This window comes from Fomitiporia mediterranea (genome assembly GCF_000271605.1).
Source record: "Fomitiporia mediterranea MF3/22 unplaced genomic scaffold FOMMEscaffold_6, whole genome shotgun sequence".
NCBI lineage: Eukaryota > Fungi > Basidiomycota > Agaricomycetes > Hymenochaetales > Hymenochaetaceae > Fomitiporia > Fomitiporia mediterranea.
Window position 1 is genome coordinate 177,043 of NW_006760391.1, and position 19,100 is coordinate 196,142.

The 19,100-nt window shown below is 42.3% G+C and overlaps 5 protein-coding genes across 5 annotated transcripts; 3 read left to right on the forward strand and 2 right to left on the reverse strand.

Moving 5' to 3' along the window:
* Positions 1-186: 186 nt before the first annotated feature.
* Positions 187-2,516, reverse strand: FOMMEDRAFT_122573 (uncharacterized protein). Its single transcript, XM_007266224.1, has 7 exons — positions 2,159-2,516; positions 2,093-2,103; positions 1,906-2,046; positions 1,757-1,849; positions 1,221-1,702; positions 1,141-1,153; positions 187-1,077 (listed from the first exon to the last, which is right to left on the reverse strand). Exons 1-7 carry the CDS (start codon positions 2,498-2,500, stop codon positions 324-326), a joined length of 1,836 nt encoding a protein of 611 aa, XP_007266286.1. The 5' UTR covers positions 2,501-2,516; the 3' UTR covers positions 187-323.
* A 1,051-nt stretch (positions 2,517-3,567) lies between these two features.
* Positions 3,568-3,855, forward strand: FOMMEDRAFT_85772 (uncharacterized protein; the record flags this gene model as incomplete). The annotated part of the gene is made up of 1 exon (XM_007266225.1): positions 3,568-3,855. A coding segment is annotated over one exon (288 nt), but the record flags the coding sequence as incomplete, so codon positions are not given.
* Positions 3,856-6,366: 2,511 nt separating this feature from the next.
* FOMMEDRAFT_155869 (uncharacterized protein) lies at positions 6,367-6,636 on the reverse strand (the record flags this gene model as incomplete). Its single annotated transcript, XM_007266226.1, has 2 exons — positions 6,367-6,417; positions 6,478-6,636. The coding sequence occupies 2 exons, from the start codon at positions 6,634-6,636 to the stop codon at positions 6,367-6,369; spliced, it is 210 nt and encodes a 69-aa protein (XP_007266288.1).
* A 391-nt stretch (positions 6,637-7,027) lies between these two features.
* Positions 7,028-8,945, forward strand: FOMMEDRAFT_107514 (CBD9-like protein). The gene is made up of 5 exons (XM_007266227.1): positions 7,028-7,226; positions 7,337-7,425; positions 7,486-7,684; positions 7,743-8,438; positions 8,517-8,945. The coding sequence occupies exons 2-5, from the start codon at positions 7,340-7,342 to the stop codon at positions 8,910-8,912; spliced, it is 1,377 nt and encodes a 458-aa protein (XP_007266289.1). The 5' UTR covers positions 7,028-7,226; positions 7,337-7,339; the 3' UTR covers positions 8,913-8,945.
* Positions 8,946-9,445: 500 nt separating this feature from the next.
* FOMMEDRAFT_155871 (uncharacterized protein) lies at positions 9,446-10,328 on the forward strand (the record flags this gene model as incomplete). Its single annotated transcript, XM_007266228.1, has 6 exons — positions 9,446-9,544; positions 9,597-9,686; positions 9,740-9,773; positions 9,852-9,908; positions 9,965-10,158; positions 10,227-10,328. The coding sequence occupies 6 exons, from the start codon at positions 9,446-9,448 to the stop codon at positions 10,326-10,328; spliced, it is 576 nt and encodes a 191-aa protein (XP_007266290.1).
* Between the last annotated feature and the right edge of the window lie 8,772 nt (positions 10,329-19,100).

A 19,100-nucleotide genomic window follows, 5' to 3' on the forward strand; every position in this document is an offset into this window, starting at 1 on the left:
CAAAGACTGTAGGAGCACTTCAAATAAAGATCGAGAAGAGACTAATGGGTTCATATATTATTTGAATGCAACTTAAGCCTGTTAAATATGTGGGTGTGCAAGCGTCGACTACATAAGCTAGTGATTTGAACGGACGATATATGCAAGTGTCAAATCTTTTATGTGTAAAAAGGCTTTATTAGCAGCTTTAATCGCAACCAGTCGTGACAACATTATCATTATCATGAATAGAGAGAAGAAAACAGTACGTAGAGTAGAATAATCCAACCAACGTAAATACCTCCCGGCCCCAAGCAAAGCCAAAAACCAAATCACCAATCAGATCATCGAATCATCGGAGCAACCCACTTTATATCCTCATCCCCCTCATTCTCCTTCACACTATCCTGGGCATCGCTACTATAGCTATTATAGCTATACTCCGTCTCACCTTCTCCACCTTCTCCCTCCACGTCACCGTCACTCAGTAGAGCACCCGAAGAAGCTGCCCAGTAGTCTTCTGCGATTTGTGATTCGAGAGTTGCGATTCGTGCACCACGAGTTCGGAGGAAGGTTAGGACTTCGCGGGATGAGCGCCAGCCTTTTGGAGGAGTAGGAGAGGTAGGGTCCTCCTTCGTATCCGGAGAAGCCTCTGAAAAACCACCGTAAAGCTGAGCGAGATGCGCACTCGCATAAACCCGTTTCCCTTCCGGCTGCCGTTCAAGTTCAGCAAAGAACGCAGCGAGAGCGTGGACGGCTTGTGAGCGGGCGCGAAGGACGTGTCGGATGAGTCGACGTGTAGGTGGTCTACGCTTGCGTCCTTTTGAGTTGAATTTATCGTTCGGTGTTGGTGTTAGGGATGCGCTTGTAGAAGAGAGGGAAGAAGCTCCTGCTCCTGCAGATGATGATTCTTGTCCAAGAGGCGACTGAGATTCTGATTCTGGTTGTTGTTTGACCTTCTTGTTTTTGTCTATCCAGGGACTCTCGGGCGGGACTTTTGGAACTAGGTATTGCTGCAACGCCGTCATCGATAACTCCGTCTTTCGCGGAGACCATATCCCGACCAACACGCGCCAAGCTGCAACCAACTGTTTTGCGCTGTTAAAAAGAGTGAGGTTAGTATAAGCAGCACACGACAAACATATGATGCCATAATCGTACTGGTCATACACATCTGAGAGTAAGAGAATATGAATGAGTGAATAAATATTTGATAAGATTTATATATTATATTAACTCACTGTCAATCATTTTCACGTGGTACACAGCAAACAACCATACAGTCGTAGCAGCAACGACAGCACCAACGGGAGTATACCAAAACAACGCCCAGAGGAACAAAAACGCAGCTGGGTAAATCATAATCATTAAAATTAGACCGACAACAACTTTGTTTTGAGCTTGAGTTTCTTCTTCGTCTTCAACGAGGCGTGCAGCGGCTCGGGATGCCAAGTATGCTGGGAGGTGCACTAGGAGGGGGAAAAGGAAGAATGGAAGTCTGACGAGTACTGAAAGCGTATCCCGCCATAACACGAGGAGCGTACGGAGACGAGATGGTAAGGGCTCCGGACGGCGCGGGTCAAGTGTCTTGGGTAGAGGAAGTGAAGATAGTGCGGAGTTATTTAGCTTGGATGATTGTAGGAGGGAGTAATATTCAAGAAGACGGCGTTTTACTTGCGTTGTATTCGTAGTGGCATCTGGGGTCGAGAAAAGGTCGACGAGCCTTTGCACAGCTTCAGAATAGACAGCATCACCAAAGCTGATGAATTGTACTTACGTCTGAGAGATGGTCACGAAGTCGTTAAGGTCAATAGATTTGCTCTTCTCCCAGAGCAAACTGCGAGCCATGCGTGCCACGTATAATGTATCCCTTTGTCGAAGTCAAAAGTCAATTTGCATTCTTAAACGCTGCGACTGGTTACACACCAGTCAGGTGCATTAATTGTTGCGCGTATCAGTTCCGCTTCGATACGCTGTGTTAACCGCTTCACAGCTATACGAGGCTCTCCTTCGATTGGCGACAAGAACTGAGCCTCATATTGCTTCAAGGAAATTGGTTCTCCAAACCTGTCTCTCATTAGCACATACTCGAATAGCCCCCTAACACACGCACTCAATAATGACCTAATGGCGTATATTCAATAAGGGGAGCTTTTTCGTCATCATAATGCACACGCACCTCACTGCGATATTTTGACTTGTTAGTGTACACGATTGCTGCTGGAACTACCACGAGCTCCTTTGAGGTAGCTTTGTCTGGATTCTCCTTTGCCCACTTCATGTATTCCAGTGCACTCCACGATGCACCATCCTTAACCTGCATGATCCGAGGCTCCGTGTAACTGGTCCCTTCGGGGAACAAAGCAACAGCCTCTCCACGTGCAAGGACCTCAAAGGTACCCTTGAAGAGGACACGATTGTCCTTGCTCTTTCGCTCCACGGGTATATTCCCTGAGCTAAGGAGAACGTGTCTGAGTAGGGGGTTTGCAAATAAAGACGCCTTAGTCCAATAATTGAGCATTCGTTTGCGAGGAAAGTTGGTTGCTGCTCGGACAAGTTAGGACGCGCCGAATGACCTCTGTAGCACATACTCACATAACACGGCTGGGTCAAGCATCATGTTATGATGCGTTGCGACACTGTGCAGCTTGGTCGTTACTTTGATAGACGGGTTATGAGTGAAAGACACGCACACAATCATAGGGCCGTCCGCTGGCACGTTCTCCTCGCCGATGATGTGTATTTCTGAAAAGAAAGACCAAACGGCCCATGATGCCAGCCGTCGGAGGACACGGTGAAGGAGCTTGTTCTCAGACATGGTCGATGTTGCTTGTCAAGGCACGCATTACCTTGCCCTGATGCACCTTGCAGGCTAAGCCTACTTAGCGGCGGCACCGACTATGGAAATGAATATAATTACATAAGCTGGGTGTACTTTCACACTCCGTAGTGGAACTCCTGAGTCCTGAGACGTGCTTGATTCACGCAGCTATCCATTTCCGCATCTCTCTTCGATGCCAACGCGTACGGATGCCCGGCAGCTCGAGTTAAAAGACCTCTTCAGACGTGCTGAAAGAGACCCTAACAGAAAAAGCTCTTTCGTCAGTACATCGTTCTCTGTTCGACAGACTACTACTCTAACGGGGCTGACACTGATTTACTACTTTTTGATGCAGCGGAAAGATGCTTTCAGACGTCTACTTGACCTCGCCAAGGACCCTGATGCAGATATTTTCTGCAAAAAACTGGTTACGGAGAGAGTCAAGGATTTCTTCGTTGACTTCCCCGAACTCCAAGATGAAGCGATAAACACAATTTATGACATGTGTGAAGACCAAGATCAGGAGGTGCATTCCTCTTTTGACACTGCAAATGCTTGTTCAATTTCACTGATGCCGAGCTTATTGCCACTTTGAAAGATTCGAATTTCTGGATACGGGGCCATCACATCTGTGTCAAGAGCAGACAGGAACTGGCTTTTACGCAATGCTGACGTGCTTGTTCAGTTGTTGCAAAGCGGTGCGTATACTACTGCTCAGTGGACTTTCCAGCAGCTAAACAGCTCACGCAATTTTAGACGACCTGCGTGAATTGACAGCAATCAAACGTGCTCTACAAGAACATATCGACTTGGATCCGCGGAGTACTTTACGCGTGCTTTGCGATCAATGTAGCTCCGATCCGGGAGACATTGTAGATGGCGAAGAACGCATGCTCCGGATACGATTACGAGGGTTGGTACTCCAGTTTATCGCAGAGAAGTATCGCGTATGCATAGCGAGAGTCGTGAAGGAACGTCAAGTGGAGGAAATTCTGTTGAACGGCATGCTTGGGGTGAATCAGTCCATGTCGTCTCTTGTTACCTACTCCTGCTAACACTTGTCGATAAGACTATTGCTCAAGCCTCGCCGTCGGAAGTACGGATAATTATCTCTGACATCATCTGCAACCTTCCCTCCCTTCAGAAGAGCTCGACAGAGGATGGAAACACCATCCTCAACACCATTCTCGGGACTATTCGTACCTCATTGGAGACAGAGCGGCCTGACATCGATAAACTTTCAACTCTTCTGGAACAAGCAACACGTTTGACTATGCCGATATTACCTGCTGCTAGTACCCCAAATATCCGCTCTGGTTCCATTCGTCTGTCCTCAATGGCGGATCCGCTGCGGATAATGGAGGTGTTCTCCGTCTCCGATGACGCACGAATGCAACACGTTCCCCGTGAAACTTATCTAAAGTTTGTTGAATGTTTTTGTAGTGCGTTCGACTCGGCTCTGCAATATCATCATGGTAACATCTCAATCGTCCAAGCTCAACTGCTTGCCGCTGCACCAATGGTGCTTAGGGTATGTCTTATGACTCGTATCCCATCTTACTCTGTCGGCTAATGCATTTAGGCGAGTTTAGATGTTGACGAAAGCCGTTGCGGTTTCTTGGGACAGCCAAACGTCTCGCCTATGTCTCGTTATCCTGCGCGCTCTTCAACAGGTTTGAGTTTCGCTTGATCGGTGAACAAATACATAACATTCTAACACTAACCCATTCCAAGGTCTTCTCAGACCCGAAGAAAACATCCGCTTCGCCTTCTCTTGCGGCCGCACTTCACGAATTAATCGCCGGTTTACCCTCATCCACATCTATCTCATCTAACGACATATCCAATTCGAATGCCAAGAAGAAGCAAGAACAAGATCGGGAGAACACGATCGAAAACTACTCTAGTAGCGAAGCCAATCAAACTATGGTCATGGAATTATCAAGGGTTCGCGTCATCCCTCCCTTATTCAATCTCTTTTTTTCTACTTTCTGTTTTCGTCTCCCCCTCACCCCAATCTATTCTTACTCTTTACTTCGTATCGCCCGTGCTTCCATTTCTTGTGGCTTGAATCAAATTTCTAGGCTATTATTATTTTTATTTATGGGCCTTTATCTATTGCTCGGGTCCGAGACGTTGACATCGATTGAGAGTTTTTTTGTCAACCATATTTCCTTTTTTTCTTCTACATTCATTTCTTTTTCAATATGGAAAGACAGCATTCCGACATAATCGTCTTCTATTTGACTTTTTCATGACAGAGTTTACTCAACGCGATCGAACAACATCGAAGCAGCAAGGCATTCGTTTCAGCCAGTGGCGCGCTGCCGACAAGTTCGAGTTCGAGTTCCCGCACGACCCAGGGGAAGCCTGCTAACCATTTCGACACGGTGAAACAAGTAGATACTGGTGGATCGGCGAAATTGGCAAACCGAATTCTGTCTACAGGAAGGACCGTTCCACGTTCGGGAACAAGCGGACATCAGCAAGGAACCGCAATTGCGATACGGAGGACGCAGACGCCAGCCAACGATGAACGTATGGATGTTGACGGAGATGAGGCAGGAGACGTAGACATAGACATACGCGACGAACACGCTACTGCATCACCGAGCCAAGCGCGCAAAAAATTCAAAATTGATGCGACCAATCCGCAGTCAAGCAGTGGCGGCGTTGGTGTCCCTTCGCTTCTGAGCCGCCTGGGATCGTCGGCGGTGTCAGCGCAAAAATCTTCATCTTCAACGACACTGATGGTTACGTCGAAGGACGGAGCGAAGACGCAAAGGGACGTTGTCAGCGCGATTCATCCCCGCCCTCGTGTTACAGCTGGTGGTGCTGGTACTGCGCATGGCAGTGTTAAAATGAAAAGTGGTGCAGACCTGCTTTCTCGAACGATGAGTGACGGTATGGGCGCGACTGGTAAGTGGGGGTGCTTTAATGTTTTTGTTATTTGTTTTTGCCGGGAGTTTCATTGTCTAAACGGCTGTGTCGAATAGGAACACAACGAAGCCAAGCTTCTCACGGTCATACATTGGCGCAGGAAGCACCGGCTTCCGTTATCGTGGGACACGCTGTTCCATCGAGGTCGCGCACATCAATGAACTCTACAAACGGAGGAAATGCGATATCATCATCAGTTTCCTTAACGCCAAGCAGAAAAGGACGACTACTAAAAAAGGACTCACAACAGAATGTTTTTATAGATAAAGCTGCAGAGCCCATGGAGATTGGTAGCCTTGGTGCCTCCAGTCAAACCATAAGTGACGAAATCAAGATAAAAGGTGCTGCGGAGCGCCGTAATGGTGACGCCAATAATAATGACCCCAGAGGTGGTCTCGGCGGTGGCGGACTCAGTTTGTTGGCACGTCTGAGCAATGGAGGAAGCGGTGCACAGGCCGATCAGCGTGATAGCCGGAAAAGGAAAAGAGAGAGCAGGAGCTAATCTAACTAAAGAAGTAAGTCGTCCAATCTTGCGGTGCTCCAAAATTCTCTTGACCTCGTTCGAGGGTTCTGAACTTCTGATCCAGCTTCTCGGGGATTTGGCCATTTTTTAGTTGTCTTGCATATCATCGCCTGTAATTAGTCGATCGAGGTGGGAACGAATGCGAGCTATGTGCCTACCGGAGCGGGGTTATGTTCTCATGCCGAGATGATCGCTCAAGTTTATGCGCTGCAACCCAAGCAAATTGCGCCTTCGCCTCTCCTTGTCCCTTTACTGCGGACAAAAAATCCTCAAGAGAACTGCGGATGTACTCGTAGCCGGTGCCAGAGGAGCGGAGAGTGTGAGAGAAGTTACCAATTTTGCGTCTAGGTTGAGCGTTGCTGTATGCGTACATGACAAGAATCCGGATCGAGTTTCGGCCAAGCGAGGGGCCAGCCAGTGGGCGGGATCTTTTTATGTGTATGTGTCATTTGTGTTATCTAGGGATGAAAATCGACCACCAGAAACGGTAGTGTTCTCCAAGACCAATTACAGTTTGACAAAATCATAAGCACAGGATGCATCATCGACACATGAGGCGCCAACCGATAGCCCATATATCTTAGCGTCGTCACTCGTCCCCCATGCGTTGTTGGTCAATTTAGACTCCTCCCCTCCCCTGCCTTTCCTTTACTACCATTTCCCCGAGTGCACTACCTCCCTTCCTACTATATAAACTACTGGCTTCCTTTTAGATCACTTTTTTTCTACCGCCCCACAATGCGCCTGTCTACTCTTCTGGCCTACGGGCTCCTGCCTGTCGTGCTCTCTGCGGTGGCACGCCCTCCCGACACCGACCAGGACGACGACGATGATCACCATGGGCATAGTAACTCATCCTCGTCATCTACCCCATCGGCCACATCGTCCGCTGCGAGCAGCACGAGCTCGAGTGCCATTGCTGGTGACCTTACTGGACTGACTGGTGACAGTCAATGCAGCAGCGTATGTCCAATCTCCTTTGGCGCCTCTCATGATGATCGACACCATGCTCATTCCCTAATCTGGATGCTTCGCAACCGCTTATGGCCATTCATTTTAATTGAATGTTTCAGTTAATGTGCGTCTCCGCGGTCGTAAATGGCTCGACAGTGGAATACGTCCTCCAGAGCACGGGCTCAAAGTCACTTGGATGGATGGCAATGTACGTTTTGACATCTGATATGGCAGTCTTGAACTCTCTGACTGACGTGCTTTGTGGCAGGGGCTTCGGTTCGCAGATGGCGAATTCACCAATGGTCATTATGTGGACTAACTCGGATGGATCGGTTACCCTGTCTCAGCGAAAAGCAACTGGAGAAGTCGAACCGTCTGTCGACTCGGCTCCGCCCCGTACTGCGACCTGGTTGTCAAACCTTACTTCAACCTCTGACTCAAATCCCAAATTCGGATACAGCATTCCGGTATGTATCTGGAACGGACTTTGTTCCTGAACATAACGCTTATTCGGTATCGTTCAAGGCAAACTCGGACACGAAACAGTCAATTATATGGGCTTTCTCAAGCACGAATCCCGGAGACTCCTCGACGTCGGCGAATTTGCAGATTCATGATTCCTCTGGTACCCTCTCCCTCGATCTGACCAAGTCTCTGAGCTCAGGTAGCTCTACAACGGATCCCGCTTCTGGTGGTTCGGGATCCGCCTCTTCACCGCCACTTCTGCCGTTCCAGAAGATGGTAATCGCACATGCCGTGCTCCTCGGTATTGCATTCTTGATATTCCTACCCGCGGGTGCTCTGCTCGCGCGTTGGTTCCGTACATTCACTCCCAACTGGTTCAAGGGCCACTGGATTATTCAGTTCTATGTTGCGGGCACCCTTATTGTGATAGGGGTTGCTCTTGGTATTGCCGCTGTCAGTAAAGCAGGTGCGAATCATCTTAACGACGACCACAAGCGTTGGGGAATTGCGATCTTTGTGCTCTATTTCGCGCAATGCGCTTTGGGTGGAATTATCCACTTCGTCAAGTCTCCACCGAAAGCGGATGGCACACGTACGCGACCGCCACAGAATTACGCGCACGCTATCTTGGGTTTACTCGTCATTGGCCTTGCGTTCTACCAAGTGCGAACTGGATACAGGGAAGAATGGCCGTTAATTCGCGGCGGGAGGGATGCACCAGCGAGTGTGAACCGTGCTTGGATCGCTTGGGTTGTCGTACGTAAAAATTCCCCCGCGATAGATGTTCTGACGCGTTTTAAATATTTCTTCTATTTTCATATTTCAACAACATAGATTCTTCCCATCCTCTACTTCGCCGGTCTCGCTCTCCTTCCGCGGCAATACAAACAAGAACGAGGTGCGCAAACGGGCCGTGGAGTGCCTCTCACACCGCTATCGTCAAACTCACCTCGCACACGTACAGTACATATCGGCGAGCCAACCACTACAGCTGTGGATCAACACAATATCAAGTCAACTGGGCTCAGCCCTGTCGACGAACACGGGCAAACGTCACCGAGTTCGCACGGACATGGCGATCCATATGCTGACGATGTCGGCCTCACGCAGGACGGCCGTCGTAACCGCCGTACCTCAAACAATGGATTCTCGCTTCGACCCTCTTCTCCTCGGAACCGTTACTCAGGTAGTTTCGGGAATGGCGTGTCGATGCCGTCAAATCGCTTCTAATTTCCATCCATCCATCCAATCCTAAAACTCTTTCTTCGAACTGTCTCTCTCTAAGCATCCGTCTACTGTACCGTATCCTTTCTTTCTTTCCGTCCGATTCCATTCCATGTACGTTTTAAAGCCCCTCCGAGAATCGGCTATTGCTAGGCTAGGCTTTGACCCAGATCATTACTTCATGATGGCGCATCTGCGAACAGCGCTGAAGAAAAGGGAATTTCTTTTCTTTCCCTTTTCTTCTTTTCTTCTTACTTAGATGTGTATCATATATCCCGATTTCCGAGCTTGCTCTGAGAAAACTTATGTGCCAACAACACGAGTAACAATAGCTTTCTTTCTGAAGTATGTCTTCTTGAATTGACAACAATTGGAGAACACCCGAGTGAATGAACTTGCCCAAGTAAACTTGTCGGTAGTACTGTAAGACATTTGCACAACATTGTCTCTCATCCACCATGTCCTCCGCAAATCCAAATAGCCTTTGTTACGTGATCTGTCCGCTAAACAGTGACAATACTAAAACCTATCCTTTTCTCATGCCGGAGGATGCAAAGGTCGATGCCCTGAGGCGAGATATATATGACCAGCCGGCCTACAAAGATGACTTGGAGCACAAGAAGCTACCTTTATACAAGGTCTTTCTTCTACGTCTCCTATTCTGTCATCGTACTGATGATTGACGTGCAGCCTGGCGATCTGAATATTGAGCCATCAGGGACACTTCATGAACGTGCCCTTAATTGGCTACATGATCCAAGGTGTCAGCTGATGCAGCCTGTGTGCATCGTCTGCGCAATTATTTTACTGCTGGACCTGCGCCATGGGATAAGGAGATGATAGATGTCATTGCTCTAGCTGAATCAAGTACGTATTCTTTTCTCTGCCTGCCCGTCTGCAAGATTTTGCCGGTTTCTCACAAGTTTGACTAATCTATATGTGCAGGGGTCGTTCCTGCTAAACGATCGCATGCTAGTGTAGAAGAATCCTCTGAGGCAGGCGGTACGTTAGGATAAATTCGTTGTTGATAAGCATACAATCCTTACATACACTTGAAGACAGGTCCATTAGAAAGCTTGGGGTAAAGGAAGAGGATGCTGAGTCTGGACTGTTATTCAATATACATAACTATCTCTGGGGTCGAAAAGATCTATTGTCGACGATTCGTGAAGAGACGAACAAAAAGATGCCGGATGAGGGATCGGTTGAGGACGAGGACGAGGGATCAGTGCTGGATGAGGGATCAGACCCAGTTACTTTTTTTTAATCTCACACGCCTGCCGTTTGCCGAAAAGCGTTACAGAACTTACAGGCGTGCAGTTCGCACCGCACTTTATGATCCAAGACGAGTACAAAGCGCTTGGAAATTCGTCGCAGGACATAAGGGTGGTTATGTACTGGTTATTGGCCAACCAGGCATAGGTTCGTACGGTACAACCCCTTTACAACAGTTGGACACAGGAAACTTATACCACGACCAGGCAAAACTGTTTATCTGACCTACTGTCGCGGCGCCCCTTGCGGTCAAGACCCACATGTGGACACTTTTAATATTTCTCCCTCAATTCTTGCTCAAACTTCATAAAATTTTGTATTTATGTAGCTTAACATCTAATAAATATATATTCAAAATTTTGAGTCAATATAATGAGCACAAAACAAGTTATTATACTTACAATCTGAAGAGTACAAGAAATTGAGCTCTTGGAGTGAACCAAACTCTTTCCCACACAATGAATACTTTATAGTAATTAAAATAGTCAATATTTTGAGCTATAATTCTGTAAATTTGTGTAATAGTATATTTTTTATCAGTGTGTTTTTTTGTAGAAGTTTATGCAGAGTTTTAAGTAAGTTACAAGGAATATTGCTAATAATATAATTTTGATAAACTAGAAATACAAATTCACTAATCTCAAACTTCATAATTTTTTATACACAATTCTACTTTGATAATCTATAAAATAAAGTTATTATTTATATTTATATAAGTTGGAAGTATATATGTACCAAATATCATAGCTTAAAATTAAAAATGTGATTTTTGTAAAAAAGTAAAAATTAAATATTTTATTGATTTTATAAAATGACAAGTCAAAAAGTGTGGTTTGATGCATCTGACCTACATGTAGACACTCTGTGTTATGGTTCTCTGCTCTCATACCTTCAGTTCTGAGGGTTCTGCACCCTTCTGTACCAGAACTCAGGACTTCTGTCTCTCAGGGGTGCTGTCTATAGACTATATGTGTGCTGACTCTTGCTACTACCCTTCCTTACTTCATCATTCCATTCCTTTGACCACCCCTTCATTCTTTGTATCATTCTATGGTCTCTTACCCTTTGTCCATCCCTTCATTCTTTGTACCTTTATCTTTGACATTCCTTTCTTTCATTCTTCATGGCTTATTATTCTTAGTGGCTCATACTCCCTGAGTGCTCTTGTGTAGTTTAGTATATATAGGTGTACAAGATCTGACTGGTCCTGTAGTCTTGATCTTGTCTACTCCAGGTAGTCCTGTACTCTTAGGCTCACTCTATATACTCTACTCTTGTCTCACTCTCTCCCTCTGCCTGTTCCACAAGTTCTGACTATGTTCCAGTGCTTGTGTTCTGTATTTCTGTTGTGTAGGATAGTTGTAGCCTGGGTCCCCTTGCCAAGCCTTTGGGTCCCCTCTACACTGTTGCTGACACTCTGTGGGAAAGGAATTTGCCTACTGTATCTAAGTACATATTCTCAGTACACAAACTCAATTTTGACTCTATCTAGAATAATTTGAATTGGAAACAGAAGTAATTACATTCTATCTGTTTTTTTAAGTTTATTGACTAATGAAATTACAGGAACAGGCTTAATATAATGATTAGAAACTATTTAATTATATTCTACTATCTCTCTCTTACACTCTCCTCTATCTCTCACTCTCACTCACTCTATACTTCATGTGTATACTAGTTCCAGTATAGAGTATATTACTTCCTCTTCTGAGAGTTGAGCTACTGTGTTTGTTTGGAAATCTCTCCTCTTATAAAGTAATACATATTCTACTATTTTATATAAATACTAATTAATTTCTTCCTCCTTTATTTCAAGCTTATATTCTTTCTCCTTTAGTTATCAAAGCTATACTACTCTAATACACTTGATGCTGTTTATTCTGAAGGACTTACACATTTAAAAAAAATTAATAACATTATTCTTACTACTAATACTTGTAATAACTATAATTTTTACAGTTGTAGAAACAATAGCCTAGTACAATTAAAACCAGCATATTGTAGACAAGATGTTGTAATTTATAATTATAACTTTTTGTATTGTATAAGGGTTGTGGTGAATAGAAATGGGTGAAATAGTCTTAAATTGACTACATGGGGCACCACAACAGTACTGTCTTTTGTGTTGACTTACTGAGAAAAAGTAGACAGTTCTAGAGTATGAGTAGAAACTCCTGAGAGCCTGTAGGAAACTAGTTTTCCACAGGTCATTTTGCTAGGGCTTAGGAGGTGTGGTAAACCTCACATGGACAACACTTAGTCAGTATATTAGTAATATCATTATAATGTTCCAAAAAGGAAAATTTAAAGAATTTTGTGTTGTTTACCTTTATTGAGCTGAAAATTTAGGTGTAATATTAATTTCAGACATTGGTTATACTGCTGAGAGCAATTATATTGTGTTTTATAGTCTACCAGTGTTGAAACCTACATAATAAATAGATATATCTAAGAGAAATAAAAAGAAAGAGGCAACCAGTTATATTGATCAGGCTTTATTATTGTTCAAAATTTGTAAATCATCTAAAGAGGTACTGGAAATATTGTCCACATCTATTACTTGTACCTCTCTATTTTTATTAGAGTGTACTCCTTCAAATGAAGGAGTATCTGAAAGAATGTTAGGCAAAGTAAGAGATGTTAACCTAATAAAATGACAAACATAGAGTGTTACAGTTCTCTACTCTCTTACCTTCAGTTCTAAGGGTTCTACACCCTTTTATACTGGAACTTAGGACTTCTGTCTCTTAGGGGCACTGTCTATAGACTATATGTGTACTGACTCTTACTACTACCCTTCCTTACTTTATTATTCCATTCCTTTGACTACCCCTTCATTCTCTGTTCATTTTATAATCTCTTACCCTTTGTCTATCCCTTCATTCTTTGTACCTTTATCTTTGACATTCCTTTCTTTCATTCTTCATGACTTATTATTCTTAGTAGCTTATACTCTCTGAGTACTCTTGTGTAGTTTAGTATATATAGGTGTACAAGATCAGACTGGTCCTGTAGTCTTGATCTTGTTTACTCCAGGTAGTCCTGTACTCTTAGGCTCACTCTATATACTCTACTCTTGTCTCACTCACTCTCTCTGTCTGTTCTGCAAGTTCCAACTATGTTCTAGTACTTGTATTCTGTATTTCTATTATATAGGATAGTTGTAGCCTAGGTCCCCTTACTAAGCCTTTGGGTCCCCTCTATACTGTTACTAACATCAGATTAAGACTACCCATTACTACCCTACAACTCTCCTATGTTTCAAGTATTAGTACTCACTATTGTGTTGATCTCTTTTCTTTGTTCTAACCCTTTTACATTTTTAAATTTTAAACTTTCTAAATCCTTTTAAACTTTTGCTACCCTTCTTCTATTCATTACCCCTTTTAGTTTAGTACTGATTCCTTTGTAGTGTAAATATGGACCCTCCTACACTGACTACCACCCCTACTGTTGTACTAGATCTGTAGTTACAAGCAGAACTAGCTTAATATGTATAGACCTTTATTTAAGAGGCCTTTACTAACTACATGCCTCCAGCCCCTTCAGAACCTGTTCTAATTGTTCTAGAAGTTGCAACCTGTTCTAGAAAGAAAGTACATATAGTCTGCCCTTCAGACTTTAATAGGTAGTACTTTAAGGACTTCTAGTACTAAGTCAAACTATACATGACTACTACTTTAACTGATCTATTCTTAGATCTTAATCATGTCCTATTTGTCCTCTCCTTCATGAAGGAAGGCAACACAGCCACCTAGGCCCAGAACTAGATTGAAGGACATTAGATTAGAAGCCTGATCCAACTTTGAAACAACAAGTTATATTTGGAATTTATAGGGTAGCTCTGTACTTCCTTTATTAATCTGAATAAGAAGTGTAATGTGTAGAACAAGCTTGTGTCTCTGTGACAGGGCAAACATTCTACTAATACTTTCTTTCAGGAGTTTAATATCCTAGCCTAGAAGGTAGGATTCACACTCAGGTTTGATAATGTCCTTATTAGAATGCTTGAAAAAGCTCTTCACTTAGAACTAGTTAATAAGATTCTTAGAATAATACTAGAACTAGTTACTTATACTAAGTGGAAGACACACACTATCTCCTTTAACCAAGCTACAGCTCAGATGTATTAAGTCTGTGTAGAACACTTGTACATGTGTCTGGCTCTGACAGTTCTGAGCCCTTAGATTAATCTGCCTGTAATTTACAATCAATCTGTTCTAATAGACATTAGAGAAACCTGAAAGTAAGGAGCATACTTTACTTACAGAAAGTTAGGGCACTAGATTAAGGACTGCCTACAGAAGTAACAGTATATCTGTCAGGTCATTAGAGTGATAATGAGTAACAAGCAGGATTTGTAGTAAGAAGCCTTTTTTACAAATCTGGAAGTCACCTCAGAACTCCTAGACTCTGACTATATACCTTAGGATTTTGTAGAGGCCTAATAGTAAATGTAGTACTAAAGAGCTATAACTCAGATTTTTTAATGACTACTTTTGATTTAATAGACACTATAGGATTAGAAGTAAATAAAGTAAGAAAAGTAGAAAAAGTAGAAAAAGTAGAAAAAATAAATCAACAAAATTATTTATTAGAAAGAAGAAAGTCAAAAACAAAAGTAGATAGTTCTCCTATTTCTTCTGATTCTTTTGATTCTTCTCTTCACACTTCATCCAAGTCTAAATCTGTACAATCCAACTTACTACTTTTGTGTTCTAAGATCTCAGAATGTTTAGAACACTACCTAGCCCTATTTACTACTTAGTAGTTTGTCTATAGTATTAAGTAGGGATAGTCTCAGTTGAGTTTACAGTTGAGGACATGAGTCTGTCCTTGTTGAAAGAGAGAGGTTAATAAGGAAATGTTAGTATATATACTTACCCTCTTAGATGACAAGACTGTACAAGCTGTATGTTCCCTTCAGAACAAGTAGTAGTTTATTAGAGAATGTTCTAGACACTAGCTCCAGGTCCTTATCCTCTTGGCTCCCTTCTTAGGATCCTCCCAGATCTGAACAATGGCTCTAGTAGATAGTAAATACACTAGTTTATATATTAATAAGGCCTTTGTGTAGGAACACTACCTCTCTACTTAATACATTCTACTTCTGATCCTAGTATATAATGTGGACAGAACCCTGAACCAGAATAGTCAGATCACCAAGTTTGTCCAACTACAGATGACTATTTAGGATTATAAGGAAAGTATTAAGTTTAGAGTCACTAACCTTAGAAAGACAGACATCTTTATTGGATTTGAATGGCTCAAAGCTTACAACCCTACTATTAACTAGTTAGAGTAGACACTTACATTTAATCAGTGTCCTAAGTCTTACAGTTACCTTATACTACTGTTCTGAGTAGATACAGACACTTCTAATGTTACTAACAGTTCTGATAAAGGTGACCAGTTGTTCTTCTTTAACTAGGATAGATATGTGGATACATATTCTAGTCAAGGCAGAACAGAGTTGATTCAAAGGATGTCTAAGACAGAACCAGTCCAGAACCCTCTCAGAACAACTCTACTCTAGAATACACATAGACCTAGCCTACTAGATTTTGTCTAAGAGTTCCTTAAAGTCTTTAGTAAAGAGGAATTTGACTAGCTTCCTAAACACTGTCTCTAAGACTATACAATTGAATTGACTAAGAGTTTCCAACCTAAGGATTATAAGGTCTACCTACTCAACAGAGACAAGTAGGAGGCACTTGATGAGTTCCTTCAGGAAAATCTTTAGAACAGCTAGATCTGACCCTTAAAGTCCTCTATAGCCTCCCCTTTCTTCTTTGTCAAAAAGAAAGATAGGAAGCTCTACCTAGTCCAGGATTATTATTGTCTTAATAAGAGTACTGTCAAAAACAAGTACTTACTCTCCCTGATTTAGGAGCTTATTAATAAGACACATATATTTAGGGTTTTCACTAAGTTAGACATTTAATAAGGGTACAATAATATTCAGATCCAAGACAGAGATGAGTAGAAGGCTGTGTTCTAAACTAATTACAGATTGTACAAACTGACTATAATGTTCTTTAGACTAACTAACTTGCTTACAATGTTCTAGTCATTCATGAATCACATCCTCACAGATCTGATTGACTTGAGACATGTTAGTGTGTATCTGAACAACATTCTGATCTTCACCCAGATAGTTGAGCACTATTACTAACTAATCTAAGTAGTTCTACAATAGCTCTAAGATAATAAACTGTTCCTCTAAGAAGTAAAGTACTCTTTTGTACAGGAGTCAGTAGATTATCTAAGCTTTGTGATTGGTGGAGGAGAGGTCTATATGGATTCAGCAAAGGTAACTACAGTTTAGAACTGGCTACAACCTTAGAACCTAAAACAGGTCCAAGTGTTCCTTAGGTTTGTAAACTACTACTAATACTTTATTTGAGACTTTAGTACCATTGCCTAGCCTCTTCACAATCTTACTAGTAAAGATGTTTCTTAGTAATAGAATGATTAGTAGTAGTCTGTGTTTGAGTCCCTCAAGTAGGCTATCACTAGTAAGCCTATATTAGTAGTTCTGACAGTTGTAGACAAGTTCTGAGTCAAAGCTAACTCTTCTAACTTTGTAAATAGAGTAATACTGTCCTAGTTCATTAACAGAAAGTAGTGTCTGATAGTGTTCTGATCAGAATCCCTCTCTGTAACAGAACAGAACTACTCTATCTGTAATAAGGAACTCCTTACAATTGTCTGTTCTCTAGAGGAGTAGTGTTAATATCTTCTTAGTACTATACAGAAGTTTAAGATTTAGAGTAATTACCTTAATCTCTAGTACTTCTGGGTGCCTCAGAAGCTCAACTGTCACCAAGCCTACTAGATGTTAGAACTGTAAGACTACAACTTTGTACTAACCTACAAACCTAGAATACAAATGACAAAAGCTGATTTACTCTTAAGACAAGTAAGTTATGAAAGGAGGGAGAATGATAACAAAAATCTTGTTCTCCTAGACAATTCCTGTTTTGTGTCTGAGACAATCTGAGAGATCTGACTCAAATCCAAGAATGTCAACTTTGTTACTCACATACAGTAAGCTCTAAAACACATACAGGACTAGGTTATAGTAAAGTAGCTAGAAAAGCAGGCTAGGGATTAGGAGGAGGATGAGGATGGACAGGTTTACTAGGAAGGCTGACTGTATATTCTAAAGGATTAGAAGCTGTAGGAGGACATTGTCTGAGCTTATCACAACAATCTGACTATAGAACATTTAGGCTAACACAAAACACAGGAACTTATTACTCAGAACTACTAGTAGCTAGGAATATAGAGGGAAATCCTAAAGTATATAACTGGTTGTAATACATACTAATAGACTAAGGCTCACCAGACAAGGGTTTGAGCTCCCTTACATTCACATTGGATCCTGGATCACTCTTAGGAAGAAGTCTTAGTAGACCTGATTAGTAAGCTACTCAAGTCTTAGAGTTATAATACTATCTGTATGATTGTTGACTGATTCTTTAAGCAAGTCTATACAGTTCTAACCTGAACAGAACTCACTTCTAAAGGTATAGTATACATCTATTAGGATTACATCTTCTAGTTGTACAGACTCCCTCAGAAGCTTATTCACAATTGTAGACTATAATTCAAGTCAAAATTCATATAGAACTTGTATGTACTTCTCAGAATTCAAGAGAACCCTTCTACTACATATTACCTACAGACTGACAGTCAAACTGAGTGAGTCAATTAGGAGATCAAGCTCTACCTCTAAATGTTTATTAATCATCAGTAATCAGATTAGTCTGAATGGTTAGCCCTGGCAGAATTTGTACACAATAACTAGTAACACTCTACAACAGGACAGTCCTTATTCTTCCTTAATCATAAGAGACATCTGTACTAGGGGACAGTTCTGAATCTGTAACAGACTTTGTAGAACAGATGTACAGAACCAGGGAGGATACACAAGCTCTTTTAGAGAAGGTAGTACAAGTCATAAAGTAGAACTATGATTGGAAGAGGTCTGTAGCTAAGAATTACTAGCCTAGTAACAAGGTTATGTTAGAAGCCACTAATCTGACCTTAGATTGCTTAATAAAGAAGTTGGACAACAAGTACTTTAGACCCTTCATTATTAAAAAGAAGGTTAGTACCTCTGTCTACAAACTCTAACTTCTAGCAACATGAAAGTACATACACCTAGTGTTTAATAAGGTTCTGTTGTCTCAGTACTATAATCCTAGTTTTCCTTTACAACAAAGACCCTCTCTGCCTCCACCAGAACTCATTGACTCTAAACCAGAATACAAAGTAGAGTATATAACAGATACTAAGCTACTGTGTAGAAAACTCAAATTCCTTGTTTACTAGAAAGGGTACCTAGTTGAGGAGTACACTTGAGAACCTGTTAAGAACCTTACTCATACTCCTAAGACAATCCAAGATTTCTATCAGCTTCATCCTAGTACTCTACACAAACTCAGCCTTACAGATTTCTAAGCCCTACTGTTCTGACCTATGCCTGAGCTACTGACTGAGTCTAATGTTCACTAATCAGGACAATTGGTTTTAGAGGGGAGGTAATGTTACAGTTCTCTACTCTCTTACCTTTAGTTCTAAGTGTCAGCAACAGTGTAGAGGGGACCCAAAGGCTCAGCAAGGGGACCCAGGCTACAACTATCCTACACAACAGAAATATGGAATGTGAGCACCAGAACATAGTTGGAACTTGCAGAACAGGCAGAGAGAGAGAGTGAGACAAGAGTAGAGTATATAGAGTGAGCCTAAGAGTACAGGACTACCTAGAGTAGACAAGATCAAGACTACAGGACCAGTCTGATCTTGTATGCCTATATATACTAAACTACACAAGAGTACTCAGGGAGTATGAGCTACTAAGAATGATAAGCCACAAAGAATGAAAGAAAGGAATGTCAAAGATAAAGGTAC

Bases quoted from the DNA above. Each gene is read 5' to 3' on its own strand.
- FOMMEDRAFT_122573 (XM_007266224.1), bottom strand. From the start codon at position 2,500: ATGCTCAATTATTGGACTAAGGCGTCTTTATTTGCAAACCCCCTACTC. The intron at 1,850-1,905 runs GTGTGTAACCAG...ACTTCGACAAAG, and splicing joins ACAATTAATGCACCTGACTG to GGATACATTATACGTGGCAC. The intron at 1,703-1,756 runs GTAAGTACAATT...AGCTGTGCAAAG, and splicing joins TTCGTGACCATCTCTCAGAC to GCTCGTCGACCTTTTCTCGA.
- FOMMEDRAFT_107514 (XM_007266227.1), top strand. From the start codon at position 7,340: ATGTGCGTCTCCGCGGTCGTAAATGGCTCGACAGTGGAATACGTCCTC. The intron at 7,426-7,485 runs GTACGTTTTGAC...GCTTTGTGGCAG, and splicing joins TCACTTGGATGGATGGCAAT to GGGCTTCGGTTCGCAGATGG. The intron at 7,685-7,742 runs GTATGTATCTGG...GTATCGTTCAAG, and splicing joins AATTCGGATACAGCATTCCG to GCAAACTCGGACACGAAACA.